This window comes from Leguminivora glycinivorella, chromosome 2, assembly GCF_023078275.1.
Source record: "Leguminivora glycinivorella isolate SPB_JAAS2020 chromosome 2, LegGlyc_1.1, whole genome shotgun sequence".
NCBI lineage: Eukaryota > Metazoa > Arthropoda > Insecta > Lepidoptera > Tortricidae > Leguminivora > Leguminivora glycinivorella.
In genome coordinates this window covers 24172543-24191562 of record NC_062972.1, presented here as the reverse complement: position 1 = coordinate 24191562, position 19020 = coordinate 24172543, and the positions used below count along the sequence as shown (strand labels likewise).

The 19020-nt window shown below is 39.0% G+C and overlaps 1 protein-coding gene across 1 annotated transcript; it reads right to left on the bottom strand.

The window, feature by feature from the left end:
- Positions 1-8622: 8622 nt before the first annotated feature.
- Positions 8623-15149, bottom strand: LOC125238939 (UDP-glucosyltransferase 2-like). Its single transcript, XM_048146434.1, has 5 exons — positions 14334-15149; positions 13201-13420; positions 12427-12510; positions 11692-11827; positions 8623-8920 (listed from the first exon to the last, which is right to left on the bottom strand). The coding sequence occupies exons 1-5, from the start codon at positions 15147-15149 to the stop codon at positions 8629-8631; spliced, it is 1548 nt and encodes a 515-aa protein (XP_048002391.1). The 3' UTR covers positions 8623-8628.
- Between the last annotated feature and the right edge of the window lie 3871 nt (positions 15150-19020).

The following is a 19020-nucleotide window of genomic DNA, read 5'->3' as shown; positions in this document are numbered from 1 at the left end:
GTAATTTGCTTTACAAAACAAGGGGGCAAAGTTGTTGTTTAACCGCACATGCCAATATTGATAAACGAAAGATTCCAATATTGAACCGCGAGCGTAGTGAGTGGTTCAAAATGTGGAATCTTGAGCGTTGCGATGGTTTCAAGGCACGAAGGTTAAACAAACTTTGCCTCCGAGTGAAATACAAAATTTTTCCCCTCACTAGCTCGGAAACACGTGTTTTGTCCTTTAATACCAGCGGGTAAAAACGCATTTTATCCACTAGTGGGTAAAGTAATTTGACCTTGAATAAAGTCAAATTAACTGCTTTAAAATTGATAAAAGTAGGTGATTCCAGTAATTAAGATGATTTACCACCTGTGGGACTACTGGAAGCAGTCATAAATGCATTTTTTTGTGTTGTAGTTTCCTCGCTATAGTGAGGGGAAAGGTTTTGTGTTACACTCGGGTGCAAATGTATTTTACTTCTCGTGTGTTAAAAAACTCGCAAGTTCAGGATTCTATTCTCGAACCACTCGCTTCGCTCGTGGTTCAACTATAGACTCACTGCCGGCCGGTCTACTGCAACTAGCCGGGTCAATGCACCAACTACAAAGGGATGTGAAGTACGGGCACCTGCCAAGGAAAATACTTCCCGCACCAATGTGGATGAAGAGGGGTTCACATTGGTGGAAAAGAAGAGCAAGGCGCGCAGAGCGGCTCGCAAGACTATGTGTGGCTCTGCGGAACCGGTGAATTCTGGTCTACGGATTGCCACACCGAGTAGGGCGCTCTACGTGTCTCGCCTGCATTACTCCGCCATGTCCGACGAGGTGGTGGACTACGTTCGCCGGAAGACTGGCTACACGCTGAGGGTGCAACAGCTGCAGTCGCGTCACTACGTGCACTTCAGCTCGTTCGTTGTGCGCGTGCCGCGGCCGCTGCAGGACACCATCGCGAGCGCAGACTTCTGGCCGAAAGGTGTGGTTTTTCGGCGGTTCCGGGGCAACCTGCCAAATCCCACACCGGGGCAAACGACGCAACGGAGCCACGCTGTGACGTCATCGCCCAAATCAATTGTTTAATTTTATTTTTAATTTTGTTTTCTTTATTTTCTGTGTTTTTTGTTATCTAAGTTTCGTGACGCATTGGTTTTACTGTAAGGTCATGTAAACATGTTTTACTAATAAATAAATAAATAAATAAATAAATAGAATCCTTTCACTTGCTCGTTTTTCAATTCCACACTCGGCGTTAAAATACAACTTTGCCCCCTTGTATAACAAATAACTATTTTACCACACCAACATGAATAAGATACTCGTACCTACTGACTGAATATTTATGATTCAAAATCAACATTTATAGGTAAACTATACCCGCCAGATTAAGACAAGTTAAAATTTGTATGAAATCTTTTGCACTCTTGTGGATAAAATGCAATTTTGCTATCGGTTTTCAAATATTAAAGAGAGCCTTTACCAGTTGGTGTAGTGAAAACTTATTTCCGCCTATGTAATGGGCCACCGCAGTTTTAGAGGTTAATAATTCAACGTCAGGAGCAACTCGCATCGATATTTCGCCGATGTGCCTTCTTGACAGCTGGGACTTTCTGTCCTCGCTATATCCTTCCTCTTTTATTCCTGACTGTCTTTTGATGGTCATGATGGTATTCTACAGTAAATAATTTACTGTATAATAAATAACAAGACATATTTAGGACGAAAAACAAATAGGTACCTACAGTCAACAACACACAGCTGTGCCTGTACAGATAAATATGTATACAGAACTTTATTGCCTGGACATTAAGGTGTGTATGCATATTATGAATAATGCCTAGCTGTATTGGGCAAATTGATTAATCATTGTCTAGCTCTAGACGCCATTTTTAGGGTTCCGTAGTCAACTAGGAACCCTTATAGTTTCGCCATGTCTGTCTGTCCGTCCGTCCGTCCGTCCGTCCGTCCGCGGATAATCTCAGTAACCGTTAGCACTAGAAAGCTGAAATTTGGTACCAATATGTATATCAATCACGCCAACTAAGTGCAAAAATAAAAAATGGAAAAAATGTTTTATTTGGGTACCCCCCTACATGTAAAGTGGGGGCTGATATTTTTTTTCATTCCAACCCCAATATGTGATATATTGTTGGATAGGTATTTAAAAATGAATAAGGGTTTACTAAGATCGTTTTTTGATAATATTAATATTTTCGGAAATAATCGCTCCTAAAGGAAAAAAAAGTGCGTCCCCCCCCCTCTAACTTTTGAACCATATGTTTAAAAAATATGAAAAAAATCACAAAAGCAGAACTTTATAAAGACTTTCTAGGAAAATCGTTTTGAACTTGATAGGTTCAGTAGTTTTTGAGAAAAATACTGAAAACTACGGAACCCTACACTGAGCGTGGCCCGACACGCTCTTGGCCGGTTTTTATTACATTGCCCGGTCATTATGATACAGCTACGTAATCGTTGGGCAATTTGATAATAAGTTTAACAGGTTTGTTTAAACGCAAGTTATAATAAAAAAAAATTATCACATTGCCCGGTCATTATGATAATGCTAAAAAAAATGAATAAACTAAAACAAAAAAAAATGCTACGTGATAGTTGGGCAATTTCGTAATAAGTTTAACAAGTTTGTCTAAAGGCTATTTTTATCACATTGCCCGGTCATTATGATAATGCTATGTGATCCTTGGGCAATTTGATAATAAGTTTACTTTACGTTATTCAAGTATTCAATGAAGAAAATTGATGACGTCTGATTTCAAGACTCAATCTCAACAAAGACTGGAAAGTATTAAGTAAAACGCAGGCTGGATACTAACTGACTTTATTGTAGGTCTACCCGACATTTTACAATTGTTGGCATACCCTGCACATCCCACCACCAAATCAAGACATCGTTTGAAAACAATAACAAAGTGAAGGTCTATAGGTTTTGCAATTCCCAAAATTTTGCCTCTTGCACATATCTACAATGACAATTAAAGCAATTACTAATAACCCTATACATATATCCCTCCCATCACTAATTTGAAGGCACAACAAATATAAGTAATACATGATGAATAATTACACACTGGTGTAATAATTCATTCAGCTTCATTTACTACCAAACGAGTTTTACATAGGTAGTTTTTTTTTAATTTATTCTTATTACATCTAGTTAAATACGGTCAGTTTCTTATTAGCCCTACGCTGGGCTCGAATGCTGCGAGCGGATGTGGCTGTGGGGCTCGCGAGAGGCTCGTTCAGGTCGTTCCCCGGTGACCTGTCAATATCTGCCGCGTTCCCGTACTCGTAGTCAGACTCCGCATCTGACCCTTCAACTGCCTCAGTGCAGTCGGCCGCGCCATACCTATTGGCCTCGTCAACTACCCCCGCGGGTTTCACAGCCACCTCCGTACTCGATTCCCCACCGGCGCCATCAGTATCACCAGAGTTGGTGTCCGCTGGTAGAGTGCTCGCGCGCGATAATGAGTACCTAGCAGGATTATTACCCCCTAACGAAATAATTTGATCTTGATGACGCCGCCAAATAGAACCGTTTCCAACGTCCACTTTGTACGACACTGGACCTGTGGTCGCTGTTATCTGACCCTCAGCCCATTTTTGACCCCTTTGTGTATAATCCCGAGCTAAAACAGACTGTCCTACGTGGAACCGGCGGTAGTGGCCGCCGGCCGCCGCGGCCTGCTTGCTCTGCGCCGCGCGCGCCGCGGCCGCGGGGTCGGGGCGCAGCGCGTCGAGGCGGCCGCGCAGCCGCCGCCCGAGCAGCGCTACGGCCGGTGCCACGCCCGTGGTGGCGTGCTCGCTGTTTCTATATTGGAACAGAAACCGGCTCAACGCTTCTATAATATCTACCCCCTCGATAACTGCCCGTTTGACAGCTTTTTTTACGGTTTTCACCGCATTTTCCGCTTCTCCATTTCCCTGCGGTCTGTATGGCGCCGATGTGGTGTGTCTTATGGAATTTCTTGCGCAATAATTATTAAATTCCTCTGAGGAAAATGGTGGGCCATTATCCGTGACTAATTGTGAGGGCAACCCGAACCTCGCAAATATAGAACGGAAAGCTTTTATTGTCGCCCCTGCTGTCGTTCCTGACATAGGCAACACCTCTACCCATTTGGAATGAGCATCGATCACAATAAGAAATCGTTTATTTGAACAATCAAAAAAATCGGCATGCAGTCGCCTCCACGGATACAAAGGAAACTCCCAAGGATGGAGCGGCGCGTGCGCGGGCGCGTCGCGCACGGCACGACATGCGGCGCACGCGCGCGCCGTCTCCTCTATATCTGCATCCATCTTCGGCCAATAAATATAATTTCGAGCTAGGCTTTTCATTTTGTTAGTGCCTAAATGACCCGTGTGGATTTCCCTTAGTATATCCGCCCGTAATTTCGCGGGAACCACGATCCTATATTTGAATAAAATGCACCCTAAGTCGGCGTACAATTCGTCTTTACGAATAAAAAAGGGTTTTTCTTCCTCAGAATTAGGGAAAATGGCCAACCAAACATTATATATCCTAGAATCTTACATAACAATGGATCTTTTTTTGTTTCACTAGCAACATCTTTAAAATTAATTGGCATTGACTCTAACATATTAAAATCTGACGCTTCTAAGGCGGGGCGGCTCTCGTGAGACAATGGAAGCCTAGACAGACCGTCCGCCGGACCGTTGTCCGCGGACCTAACAAATTCGACTTTGTAATCATAGCCCGCCAGCCGCGCTGCCCAGCGCTGCAATCTACTGGCCGCCGTCTGAGGGATGCCTTTCTTTCCACCAAAAATATACAAAAGCGGTTTGTGATCCGTGCGAAGTAAGAACTGCCTCCCAAACAAATATTGGTGATGCTTAGTCACGCCATAAAATATGGCCAAGGCTTCTTTATCGAGTTGGCTGTAGTTCTTCTCCGCGTCGTTGAGCGTACGCGAGGCGCAGCTGACGGGCCGCTCGCTGCCGTCCGCGTACCGATGCGCCAGCACGGCGCCGACGCCATACGCGCTGCTGTCCACTGATAACACGAGCGCCCGCCCCTCCTCATAGTGCGCCAAAACGCGATCACTAATCAATATATTTTTCGCGCGGTTAAAAGCCTGTTCACAATCACTGTTCCATGACCAGTTAACATTTTTTTTTAAGAGTGCATGTAGGGGGTGTAATATGGTACTAAGGTTCGGAATAAATTTACCGTAATAATTTAAGAGACCTAAAAAACTCTTTAATTGCGTGACGTCCGTAGGCGTCGGTAAACTTGTGATGGCCTCAAGCTTAGCGGGGTCCGGGTGTAAACCGGTTTTGTCTATAATAAATCCTAAGTAATGCACTTTTTCTTGAAGGAATTTACATTTTTCCATTTTTACAGTTAACCCCATTTCCCTAAGCCTCTCAAGTACCATCCTGAGGTTGCGGAGGTGTGTATGGCGGTCCGGTCCCGTGACGCAAATATCGTCTAGGAATACCACTGTGCCCGGTACCCCCCGTAACGTCTCCTCCATTAACTTTTGAAACTTTTCCGGCACACATGAAAGACCATAGGGTGTGCGGCGGTAAGAAAAAGTACCTATATGTGTGGTAATGGTGGTGTATTTCTGTGAATTTTCAGTTAACATTACCTGCTCATATGCGTGCCTCAGGTCTATTTTCGTGAACTCCTGTCCGTTACTTAAGTTGGCAAATAACTCCTCAATACGCGGTAAAGGATAATAGTCCCGCTTTAACTTGGGGTTAATTGTTATTTTATAATCGCCGCACAACCTAAGTTCTCCGTTTGTTTTAATGACGGGCACAATGGGAGTTCCAAAATCAGAATGACTCACCCTGTATATGGTCCCGTCGCGCTCCAGGCGCGCCAGCTCGCGCTCCACGCCCGCGCGCAGCGCCAGCGGCACCGGTCGCGCCCGCATATACACACCCGAGCAATCACTCACTTCTAAGTTAAGAGTTTTTTTACACGTACCTAACTGGTCAGTAAACACTTCTGGGTATTCTTTGCACAATTGTTTCACGAATGGATCCTCCACTATTTGGTTCAGTTTAATCTCTTTAACACCGAACGCCCTTATCCAATCGCGACCTAGTAGCGGCCTACCACCATTTTCAATTACGTACAAAGATTGGTTCTGCATTTTCATGCCTTGATAGCATACTTCGACCGAGAGAAATCCGAGAGGATCGATTCGTGAGTTATTGTAACTATGAAATCGTGAATGATTAGTTAACAATTCTTTATTCTTAAAAAACCGTTTATAAAATTGCTCACTAATTGCCGATATTTTACTACCTGTGTCTATTTCCATTTCTATCTTTAACCCCTCGACTTCCATGTCAACAAAATAAGGATCATTACCTCTAGATTGCATTTGAATGTGATAGAACTCATCCTACCGACTGCGCCAATGGAAAGTATTAAGTAAAACGCAGGCTGGATACTAACTGACTTTATTGTAGGTCTACCCGACATTTTACAATTCATCACGCCAACTAAGTGCAAAAATAAAAAATGGAAAAAATGTTTTATTTGGGTACCCCCTACATGTAATTTTTATTACATTGCCCGGTCATTATGATACAGCTACGTAATCGTTGGGCAATTTGATAATAAGTTTAACAGGTTTTTTTAAACGCAAATTATAATAAAAAAAATTTATCACATTGCCCGGTCATTATGATAATGCTAAAAAAAATGAATAAACTAAAACAAAAAAAATGCTACGTGATAGTTGGGCAATTTCGTAATAAGTTTAACAAGTTTGTCTAAAGGCTATTTTTATCACATTGCCCGGTCATTATGATAATGCTATGTGATCCTTGGGCAATTTGATAATAAGTTTACTTTACGTTATTCAAGTATTCAATGAAGAAAATTGATGACGTCTGATTTCAAGACTCAATCTCAACAAAGACAAATTTATAATCGTAACGTAAGTCATTTCGTCAGTTTTAAGCCTTACACGTGTTATGAGTTTATATACCACTGATTCCTTTATCCCTCGCAGAACAACGAAAATGGAGTAAAAGTACAATAACGTTGGCAATAAAATGTAAAGGATACCATATTTATCCATAAACTAGGGCTGTTACAATAATTCTTGTACGGAAATGGAGCTGTTTATGTTTATAATGGTAAGATTGAAATAAACAGATTTCATTGTGGGTTAGACGCAGATGGATATTCTGTGATAGGATTACCTTTGAGTAAACAAACATCCGGTAATGTAGGTATTTTCACCCGTGTTGTTCACTAAAATACAGACTGCCAAAAAGAAGAAATTAAAAAGTGGCAACGTCTTACTTTCGCTCGTCGTGTTTTCATACCATAAATATGTTGATTTTAACCCTATACGGATCGAGACTATGATGTTGCCACTTTTTAAATTAATTTCTAGACTTTTTTGCAGATTGTTTTTCTTATGTTATTATAATTAAAACTTTTTTTTGGTTTACTTTTTTGATTAACCAAACAACGTCACCACAAAGAGGCAATTTGTTTCTTAACCTGTCCCAAGAGTGACATCATCAACTTAAGGCAAAATATTAAAATTTTGCTACAGAAAAACTTCAGCTACCTAAACCAAACTCCGAAACTTCAAACAAAACCGTATATCTCATTCGACATTCCGACTTATTCATTATTAAAGTTAACTCAGTTAACTCCTTAACTTTCTTTAACGCCTGTCTCGAAAATTCTCTTTAAAAGCCCTACTTTGCCAGCGCGTACAGATTTGACAACCCTAATTAAGCTTCCTATTACAGCTTAAAATATTTCCTAACAAAATATTGTTAAACTGCCGATTCCCACCGATTCCACTAGATACCCTTGTTTTCTAGGGTTTTGAGTTGTGATTACAACAAGTACGAGCGTGGAAGGGTTGTCCTTTGACGGTGACACAAAAGTTACAACATAAAACAAGGGATCGTTTTTCCCAGAGGCGCCATCTGTTCGCCCTCTAATGAATTAACTTTGAAAACAACACGGCTTGTAGGGATGAGAAAATGTAACCTGAGTTTTATGTTTACTAGGTATCATAGGGCTTTCATGAAAACAGTAAAACTTAAATATACTCTAAGGAATAGCAATGCACATTTTGGTACTAAATAGTGAGTTGAATAAATTGAATATTATATTACAAGGTCAACCAATGTTTCTTTGTTTTGTTGACCCAAAAAAAGCTTTCGACAGTGTGCCTCCCGAAGCTTTATCGGTTTTGGCGAAACTGGGATGCACGGAAAAGTTTGTTAGGATGTACCGGCTGTTGCATGACAACATGCAGTGCTGTGTAAGTGTCAAGAGCGAACGATCTAAGTTTTTCTCTGTAAGTTGTGGCGTGAAGCAGGGGTGTGTGCTTGTGGCAAATCTATTTGTTTTGTACTTCGCAGTAGCAGTTCGGGAAGCACTACAAACTTCTTCTGATGGCATCCGTATTCGCTATTGCAATAGCCAATACGGATGGGCGGTACATTTAACTTAGCTCGGCTTAAAGCGCGCACTAAAGTGCACGCTCTTTGCCTCTGAAACTTTATCGTAAGCATATTCGGTCTTTAGATTGCTTCCATCTTAGACACCTCCGCGACATTATGGGTGTCCACTGGTACGAATAAAAACTTTAAGCAGCTAACGAGAAGCACTTTACTCATTTTTAATTTTTCTTACAAATACTTTCTTAATTTTACTGACAAATTTTCCTAACACGTATATGAATCCTATAAGCAACATTACAGTTACAAGTGACATAGATAATAGGACTGCGACTAGTTTGAGTTCGTAATAGTCAGCCCAGCCCACGCCTGCCGCGGGCGCCCGTAGATGGCGCGCGCCGCCGTGGCGAAGCACGTGTTCCGTCCACCACACCGCGCGCTCCAACGCAGACATCGGCTGGTCCGCCATTAATGTTTGCAGTTTTAACACGTTTTGACGGTAGCTGAAAATAAATGTTCCAAGTTAAATATTGGATATAGATTCCATTGTGTCGTGGGCGATAGGGTTGCAAAAAAACGGTTTTTTTTCTGGCTTAAAAAAAAACATGAAAAAAACCGTGAAATGAACAGGTTTTTTTTTCTAAAGTCCAAAATAAACGTTTTCAGTACAGATGGTCGCTTTTTTACGCACTAGTTCGAGAAGTGGTTCATTATATGTCAGGTCGAAACTTCGGAGGTCCATCTGTACTGAAAAACGTCGTTCGATACACGTGCGAAAAGGAAATTCGTAACTCGTGTCGATTTAAAACACTCCCTTCGGTCGTGGTTTAATTTATCGCCACTCGTTTCGAACTTCCTCTTTTTCGCACTTGTATCGAAATGTACTATTTTATACTGAATGTTAATCGAATTAAAATGTAGGTACGTTATTGTTATCGAATATATAAATCGTTACAACTCACGAAAAACCGTTATTATTGTTACACTGATTTAAACTTACACGATTTTTACACATATTTAAAATTGCAAACGGGACTTAATCGCGTATTACTAAGTTTTTTAACACTGACATATCCCCGTGGTCTCAAAGCAGACTGACGACATTGTCCCCGTGGTCTCGAATCGACAATCAGCAGACGACGACATGATGATAAGCAGACGGGGACAATGTCGTCCTTGATACGTCGGAGGTCAATGTTAAAAATATAATAATAGGCGATTCAGTCCCGTTTGCAATTTTACATAAGAAATTATTTGCTAATCTGAAAAAAAAACACATTAAATAAACCAAAACATTTTTTTTCTATTTTTTTCTATTCGGAAGCATAGCCTCGTAGCGCCCACCATACAAATTTTTTGCTAGGGAATTTTGATTCTTATTGTACTTGAGAGGAGGAAATCCAAATACGTATCCAAAACTCCTTGCGGTGCAGTGCAGCCCTTCATAAAGTGTTAGTGTCCAGGCTTCTCAGCAAACATACCAAGCTACGGATATATAAAACCGTCATACGGCCTATCCTTATGTATGGCTGTGAGGCCTGGTCACTAACACTGAAAGAAGAAAGTCAGCTCCTGGTAGCGGAGAGAAAGATTTTTCGCAAGATCCTGGGACCTATTCAGAGAGACGATGGCACCTGGAGGGTCCGGAAAAATGCTGAGATCGAGGAGTTAGTGGCCGAACCCAATATCATCGGCGAAACGAAAGCCCACAGACTTCGCTGGTTTGGTCACTTACTCAGAATGGGAGACGATCGGGCTGTCAAGATAGCGTTCTTGGGTCGACCGGCTGGTGGCCGCCCGGCGGGTCGACCCAGGTACCGCTGGGAGGACAGTGTGGTGGAGGATCTGCGTCGGCTTCAAGTCAGTGACTGGCAAGAGGCTGCGCAGGATCGGGACATGGCGATCTCTCGTTTCGGAGGCCAAGATTCACTTTGGATCACTGAGCCACAATAGTTAGTTATTGTACTTGAGATTGAATTCAATTTCATTTGTTCGAAAATTTTTAGAAACAAAAGAACTTATATTTTATTTGTTTACATGAAAGTTAACACTTTCGAAATACGCGGCGCTTTACGGGGAAATCCATGTAATCGGCTACGCTTCTACGAGCGGTGTACCCGACAGTCGGGTTCTTGGTAGCGAAAGTGTTAAAATTTCATTGAAACCATTATGTACTTTAAAAAGTACATTGGGCGCCACGAGGCTAGACTAGCACGCTGTCACTGTAATATCACAAGTTAGTTAACTTTCAAATCGGCGCTGGTATTGTGGTATTATCCCAGAGCTGTAAGAATAAGAACTTCTTTTTGACACATGACAGCGTCCACAAAACGTAAACTCGCGCAACCTAAAGAAATTTTAAATAAAATCCTGTAATAAAATTTAAAAAAATCAAGTACATTTCAAAAATCAAGTAAATTTGACAGAATGAGTCACATTCAAGGACGTTCAAAATGACTCTAACGCAATTTATGGTATTCAAATCGTTGCTATTTTAGCTTGGTTTAACTATAGAGATGCTTCTACAAATAGTACATTGTGCAACGCGGAGCGGAAGTTGATAATATATAACTAGAGTAAATTTTGCTTGCCGGAGTGATTTAAAGACTCAAGTTTGCAATATTCTTACACAAAATGTTTTTCATCACACTTGCAAAAAAAAAATATATTCGTTAAAAATCAAGATTTCTCTATAAGGTACTGCGGGGCAAATCTCGACTTGGGGCAAGGGTCCATTTTTACATGTTTTACAATGTTTGCATTATTAAAATTAAATAGAGTGTCTACCGGTTATACATGGTAGGCGTGTTCCGTGGATACATGTAGAACTCAACATCATAGTGTAATAATGGAAAAAATGGATTAGTTACAATTCCCCCCCCCCCCCAATCGAGATTTTCCCCACTGTACTGTTAACTCCCACTCCGACTGCATGCAATAGCACATTTTAATGTCGTGTCGCCACTCGTTTCGAATTACCTTTTCGCACGTGTATCGTACGACGTTTTTCAGTACAGATGGCCCTCCGAAGTTTCGAAGAAATGAACCCCTATTGCACTTACAAATAGTGCTATAGGGACGGCCTGATGTTTTATCACTTATCGCGCGACCACGCTTGCCTGCCAGTTTTTATTTTTTTATATATGATGTCGGTGGCAAACAAGCATACGGTCCGTCTGATGGAAAGCGGTCATCATAACCTATGGACACCTGCAACTCAAGGAGTATCATATGCGCGTTGCCAACCGACCAAGGAGAGAAATTCTAAGAATACCTTTCATCTCCCGCAACTTTTAATATGGTGTTGTACAACTCGTCTTCTGTTAACGTGTTCCAGTCCAGTTTTTCACCAATTTTGTGTTGTACGTACTTCTCGGCATTGAAAAACTGATCTGCACGTAACGGCATACCTAGGAACAAAGAGAAAAATAAAGTGAGCTTATGTTACAGTATAAAAAAACAAATAGAAAATCATTTTTCACACCACCTATTCGAAAAGAGTTTTTTTTTCTTCTTAACTAGGAGGGATCCAAATGACACTTTTCTTTCCCAGTGTGCGTAGCCGAATGCACAAACGCTTCACGAAACTCTCACGAAACTCTCACGAAACGTGAGCGAATCGTGAAGCGTTCCAGGGCATTCGGCTGCGCACACAGCTAAGAGATTGTGTTTTTTGCATACAATGTTTTTTGGTTCATAAGTAAGTAGGTATTCACAAATATCGGATTACGGCACGCCTTTGTTACCAAAGCGTTAATTTTAACGCGTGTTTCCATATATATGAGAGCACTTTGCTCCGATATACAGTCTGACCAAAAAGAGTAGAAATTATAAAGTGGCAACATTATATTGTCATCCCTTTCAAATCAATATGTGTGAGAAAACGGGACGAGTACTATGATGCCACTTTTTAATTTCTACTCTTTTTGGGTGCGTCTGTTACCGCCTTAATTATAAAATTTATAGTTCCTTATGACACAATCTACCATTAAATGTATATATTATTTACCTATCAATGGCACTCCAGCAACGATTGCCTCGTCTGTTGACTGCATTCCTCCTTGAGTAATGAACAGTTTTATTTTCGGATGTCCTGGAAAAATATGCGGAAACGTATTGGTGATAAATGTTTTTCTTTATAAGGTAATCAGATATGAATGTCGCAATTTTGCATCGAACATAATAATATTAATAACGATCCGGGCCGTGCTCGTCGACATCACCATCCCCCATGATGAGAATCTCGCGAAAGCCGAGAAGGACAAATCCAGTAAGTACCTAGACTTGGCTTACGAGATAACCGCCATGTGGGATGTTGATTCGACGATTATTGTCCCGATAGTCGTTTCAGCGAACGGTCTCATAGCGAAGAGTCTCGACCAACATCTCGAGAGACTCTCGCTAGGTGGTTGGATCAAGGGTCAGATGCAGAAGGCGGTGATCTTGGACACGGCGCGGATAGTCCGACGGTTCCTCTCTCTGCAGCCCTAACCACCGGCAGCTTGGGCCCTGCCCCGCTGCTGGCGGCACCCTAGGTTAGGTTTTTTATAATATGTTTATATTTTTTTTATTGTTTTGTAAGTGGTTTTGTAGACATAGACATAGACATAGACATTTTATTAATAATATTATAAATATTACACGTGTATTTTACTTTTATATTCGTATTATAAATAGCCTAGCTTAAGATTTGAAAGAAATAAAGAGGAGTAATAATGATGTGCATTTTAATCTTCTCTCTTTTTTACAGAGAGGAGAATAGAAGAAAAATAATAATTCTTACTCAAAAGATCGTTTTGCGGCAGCCACTTTCTTACTTTCACGTTACTCGGCAGTGCAGGCAAATCTTCAGTATCCCATTTGCATAAAACGTCATATGGCAATTTCGAAAATACTGTTAGCAACAAACTAATTTTGTCTTCAGAGAGAGACGACGGGCTAAAGTTGGAACCATAACTAACATAAATTACTCCGCTCGACGAATCGAGATATGACTTGAGGTCCTGAAAGCAAATAATAACATGTTATGTTTAACAACGGTTTTTAACCCCCGACGCAAAAACGACGGGGTGTTATAAGTTTGACGTATCTGTCTGTCTGTCTGTCTGTTTGTCTGTCTGTCTGTGTGTGTGTGTGTGTGTGTCTGTGGCATCGTAGCTCCCGAACGGATGAACCGATTTAGATAGATTTAGTTTTTTTTTGTCTGAAAGCTGAGTTAGTCGGGAGTGTTCTTAGCCATGTTTCATGAGAATCGGTCCACTATGTCGCGGTCGGGGGTTATTTCAAAATTTTAATTTTGTGGTTAAGTTAGGTTAGGTTATTTATACAAACATAGTCCTCATTTCCTCACTGGATGTTGAAAAACTTGGAAGTAATCTTACACAATTCGATTAATTTTAGTCATAACTAGCCTTTATGATTGTTTTGTTTTAGATTTATGAACATTTAAAATATTCCGCTCTTTATATTTGCGACGACCGGTCTGGCGCAGTCGGTAATGACTCTGCCTGCTACGCCGCGGTCCCGGGTTCGAATCCCGGTAAGGGCATTTATTTGTGTGATGAGCACAGATATTTGTTCCTGAGTCATGGATGTTTTCTATGTATATAAGTATAGTATATCTCTATGTATATAACTATTTATATATTATGTATATCGTTGTCTGAGTACCCACAACACATAAGCCTTCTTGAGCTTACCGTGGGCCAGTCAATCTGTGTAAGAATGTCCTATAATATTTATTTATTTACAATACCTAATATAAAATTTCTGTAAGTCAAACGGGCATGGCCCTGGCTAAAATACATCGAGTTGTGTAAAAATATTTCCAATAATATCTTACTGTAAATATTTAATTTTGCTTCCACCGCTTTACGATTGTTAATAATGTTACAAAATATAACATTATGTACTTACTTGTGGAAGATCTTTTACAGGTGGAATATGAAACTGTCCCAAATACACAACACTGGAAGGCACCGGTCTATTTCCTTCCCAAACAGGATTTGTATTCACAAATAACATATCGACGTTACTTTCCAACTCGCGCAAATCAGGCGTATCCTCACCAAAGTAAGTCTTTAGAATCCCATTTACTTCTCTCTCATAACCAATGTAGGCGACATTCAACACCAGAGTTATAAGTACGTCTTTTATTTTGTCTTTCATTGTCAGATTCATCAACTTTTTTCTAAAAGCCGCAGGATATAAGAATAAATGTGTTGGAGCACCAATGCCTTCGAAATTGCTGGTTATTCCATAAAATGAACTAACTTGTATGACCGGGGCCTTGAATTTATGAGCGTACCCTAGAGCTGCCACAATACTTGCTTCTGTTAAAACAAGATCAAACTTTTGATTTTTTGCCATGAATTCCTTGACTTGTGGAGTTTCTTGTTGAACTTTTACTAAATCTGCCAAAACCTGCATCGTCGCTGTCAATTGTTTATATAAAGATGCTCCATTTGCACTTTCAACCATATTGTTCCACACTTTGTAAGACACATCATGTACGTCAATTTCCGTGAAATTGGCTGGTGATTTTTTCCCCTTATAGGCTGGATCTGGTGTTATAACAACCAATTCATGTCCTCGGTTTGCTAATTCTTCAGTCAAAATACGAAACACCGCTGCATGACTCAAAGACGGCGCCGGAAAAACGCAAAGTATTCTGGCACAGTGAATGGTATTAACAACACAAAACATTAAAGCTAACGTTATAAATTTCGACATTTTCATTAATGATATTAAGATAACAAATATTACCGAATGAATGATTTCAGAACTAGCCTAATGTTACATTTTATTGATAACACCTTGATATGAGTATCAGCCACTAGCCTATTACCGGTTATTAATATATCACGTCAATTTTTACTTAGGGTTCCGTACTGATAACAACTAATAAACAGAATTCATAACAATTATGTACCGTCTGACCTTCTCGGTTGACAGGGGCAAATTCTTTCCTTGTAAAAATTGGGACCCCAACTTTTTTTTGGATTTGGAAAACTTTATGTGGTTTCCACTAAGAATCGCGAGCTCTTTAAATCCTAATAGGAGAAAGAAAGTGTCTCAAGGTTTTTTCCAGTCTGTTACCATTTTTTCATACATTATGTATGGCGGTAATGGAAGGTTTGAAAAATGTATGGAAATCTTAGGAATTTTATTTTCTCCTATTAGGATCGAAAGACTGAGTATGAATCGCGTAAAAAATACCCATGTTACAAAAAAGTGGGGTAGACAACTTTAAAAAAAAAATGGCCCCTTTTATAGAGACGAATGAAATCAAAGACTGTAACTCTGTATAGACAGATAAAGTTTAAGAAAAACACGTACCTCGGAATAGACATGATTCGTAAAATAAATAATCTAAGTACAGAATCCTAGGAGCATCAAGCCAACTGGCACTTGACAGCAATGTAGCCTAATCGTAGATAAAACACATTTTAACAAACATATATACATATTACTAACCTACGCAACAGCGACTATAGTACGTAGTTACGCAATAACGTCCCAATCCATTTGAAATTGTCATTGAAATGAAAGACTTTTGTTTTTCATACAAGGTCTAAAGCTTAATGACAATTTCATGTGGATTGGAACGTTATTGCGTAACTACGTCCAGTTCATAGGTTGTTCTTGTTGTCCTAAGGCAGTCCACTATCATATTTTTATCATAGAAATATGATCACAGGTCTGTATGCCTCCCTTTTTCATGCGACGGCATGATGCCTTTGCTCATATTTCTATGATATACATATGATAGTGGACTATCGGCCTAAGGAACCTCAGACGGTCTAGCGCCACTGGCCTTCTTGCGCGCTAGTCCATACATTTAGCGCGATGACGTGCACGCTAGTAAGGTGAAAATAACCTTCACTAGGTGGCCTCAACTGAGCAAGTTAACCCGGCTGCTCGTTCCTCATTTTCGACGGACCGAATGCATAAGCGTGAGTATTTGAGTATATAGATACATAGCGCCCGGAGTCACTTGACCTTAAGTAAATATACAGAGTGGGGCCTGTAACAAAGGCGAAGAATTGAACTCTAGGCTATTCTTCTTATACTGATCAACATTTGTTCGGCGACTTTTAAAAATAACTTGTATTTTGATTTTTATCACCCTTGAAAGTTTTTTCTAAGAGGTAATGTTGAGAAGTCGAGTCAATACTCTTTTTTTATTCAATAAAAATCGTGCTTATATACTATCCTGGTCACGGTCAATAGTCATTCCCATCTGTTTTAACATTACATTTTATTGTATATTTTATGACCAATAATCATTACTTTAATTTTATTATACCATAAACTTTATGATTATTTATAATTACATCGTAAAACTCAATGATCCATAACACACAGCTGCATGAGCATAGGGTTGTCGCTCTGTATGAGATGAGTTATATATCATCAGGGTTGTCACACTACACTACAGCTTTCCCCTTTTTTTTTGAGTCAAAAATAGTTGGATTATACATGACAACTGTTTTTGGCTTTTTTTTTTTTTTTACTTATTTCTACTGGGATACATTAGTTGGTCCTTATGTGGTAAAGGATATAAATTGTTCTTATTGCTAAATAATCTAGATGCTATCTTGTGCAATTGGAGATTGCTTTTTTTTTTTAGCAATTCCTTACTTGGATGGTGTCATCGGATCATAATATGTTTAAATTTTACTAATGACATTATTCATAAACACTTTACAATCTTCCATTAGATCTGTTTGCCTGTCATATTGACTTCTGTATTTATTTGAAAAGGATAAAAACAATTTTAACCTTATTTTTGTGTGCAGACTAAATGCATCACAAACGGTAAGGGTACACAACGCATTTTCATTTATGGCTATTACTCAGCTCAATACATATTTATTTGCTCAGGATACAAGAAAAAAAAATTATCGCTCACACTGGCAATTACAACATATTATATAATATTTCATATATTGTGGCATCACTTTTAAAGCATCACACAATTTCACTAATAATTTCGTGTTTGTTTCGCGTTATGCTTTAGGTATTTTTTTGAAGTATTTTCTATTCATTTTTTTTTGTCTAACTGCGTTGTGTTTGTGATTTTAGTTTTACTACTACACGCTATAAAAGAAAGGATGTAGTTGCGTGAAATTACACTTTTGGTTTTGGGTATTTATATTGTGGTGAAAATAGTTCGACTTCTAATTTTTTTATTTTTTTTTATTTTGAATTTTTGATACCGATTAATTTGAAATTTATTTTTGGCTGCTTTTTACTTGTATTAAGTTGGTTGTTTTTTTTTTGTTAACGTGTTTGTACGTGAGTTGTACTCGAGTTATGTATATTTTTGTCATTTTATTTTAGTAAGGTCTGATTATTTGTGGTATTTTTATAGATGATTTAAACTATTTTGTATAGCGTAATCACGCTATAGTATTTTTTTTTAACAAGAAAATGCCAAGAGATGTTAATTTATTTGGTAGTTCAGATTTTTTTTTTTGCTCGAGATAAAATATAATAAATTAGTTAGTTTATTTGAACTTTCTAATTTTGAGGTTATAATAATTATATATTATATGATATTTGTATTCTAGTTACTTTTGTGAGTTGTGTATGCAGTAATTCTGACTTGTGATTTGAGTTAAAAAAAAATTGTTGTACGTATAGCGATTGGTTATTTTTATTTTTCATATTCTTATCCCCTCTTTTTTTTTAAGGTGTTTTTTTTTTTAGATTTGTATTCCTATTTTAATAAATTTTTATACCTATGTCGTTTTGTGATATCAATTTTGTTTGGGGTAAAAGTATTTGTTTTTAGTACCTACACCTCTTTTCCGCAGATAAAACCTGCTTACTAAACTTGTTAGAGGAGTTTTTTTTTTTTTTTTTTTTACTACTGGCGATTACAATTATACTTTTAGTATTGTTCATACATTCAGGCATTGCTTTTAAGCATCACACTATTTTTTGTGTCCAAGAGTCTCCACGATTGATTCTCGATCGAATCATGGTCAGCCGTCAAGGATTTCATACCTGCTTGTATTCTGGCGTACCCTGGCTATGTATCGCCCAAAGCCTCTCGGGCTACCGATGGTGTGATAGACATACCTATTTTTAATCAATTACCTTCATTTTTTCCTTTCATAAACAAATACCTAATTCAAAAACATCCATATACAAGAAGATTTCAGAAACTTAAAGTGGATCAGGCTAAGCGTTCTTGGAAATCCTGTCTGTCTTAGTTTACAAAACACTAAGTAGGTAATTTAATCTGGATGGCATTATATTAAATCAATTTGAACTTAGAAAAAAAAATCTGAACATTGTTATGCCAAGAAACGATTTTTTCATGACATTAAATTGAAATAACTCAAAGGGTCTTAACTAAGATTATAATAATATATAAATATAGTTTTTTTTTTTTTGCAGTTAAACTTTAAACTTTTATTTAAATATAAAAACTTATTAAAAAAGTATATAGAAAACTTAATAAGGAGAAAAAAAAAGAAACATTGTTAGTGTAAATTGTACGCTGGTGACGTAATAATACAGATTATATTATACCGTGTGGTCCATGGCTGGAGCGGGTACGGTGCGCGGTGCTGCGCTGCGGGACGTGGGT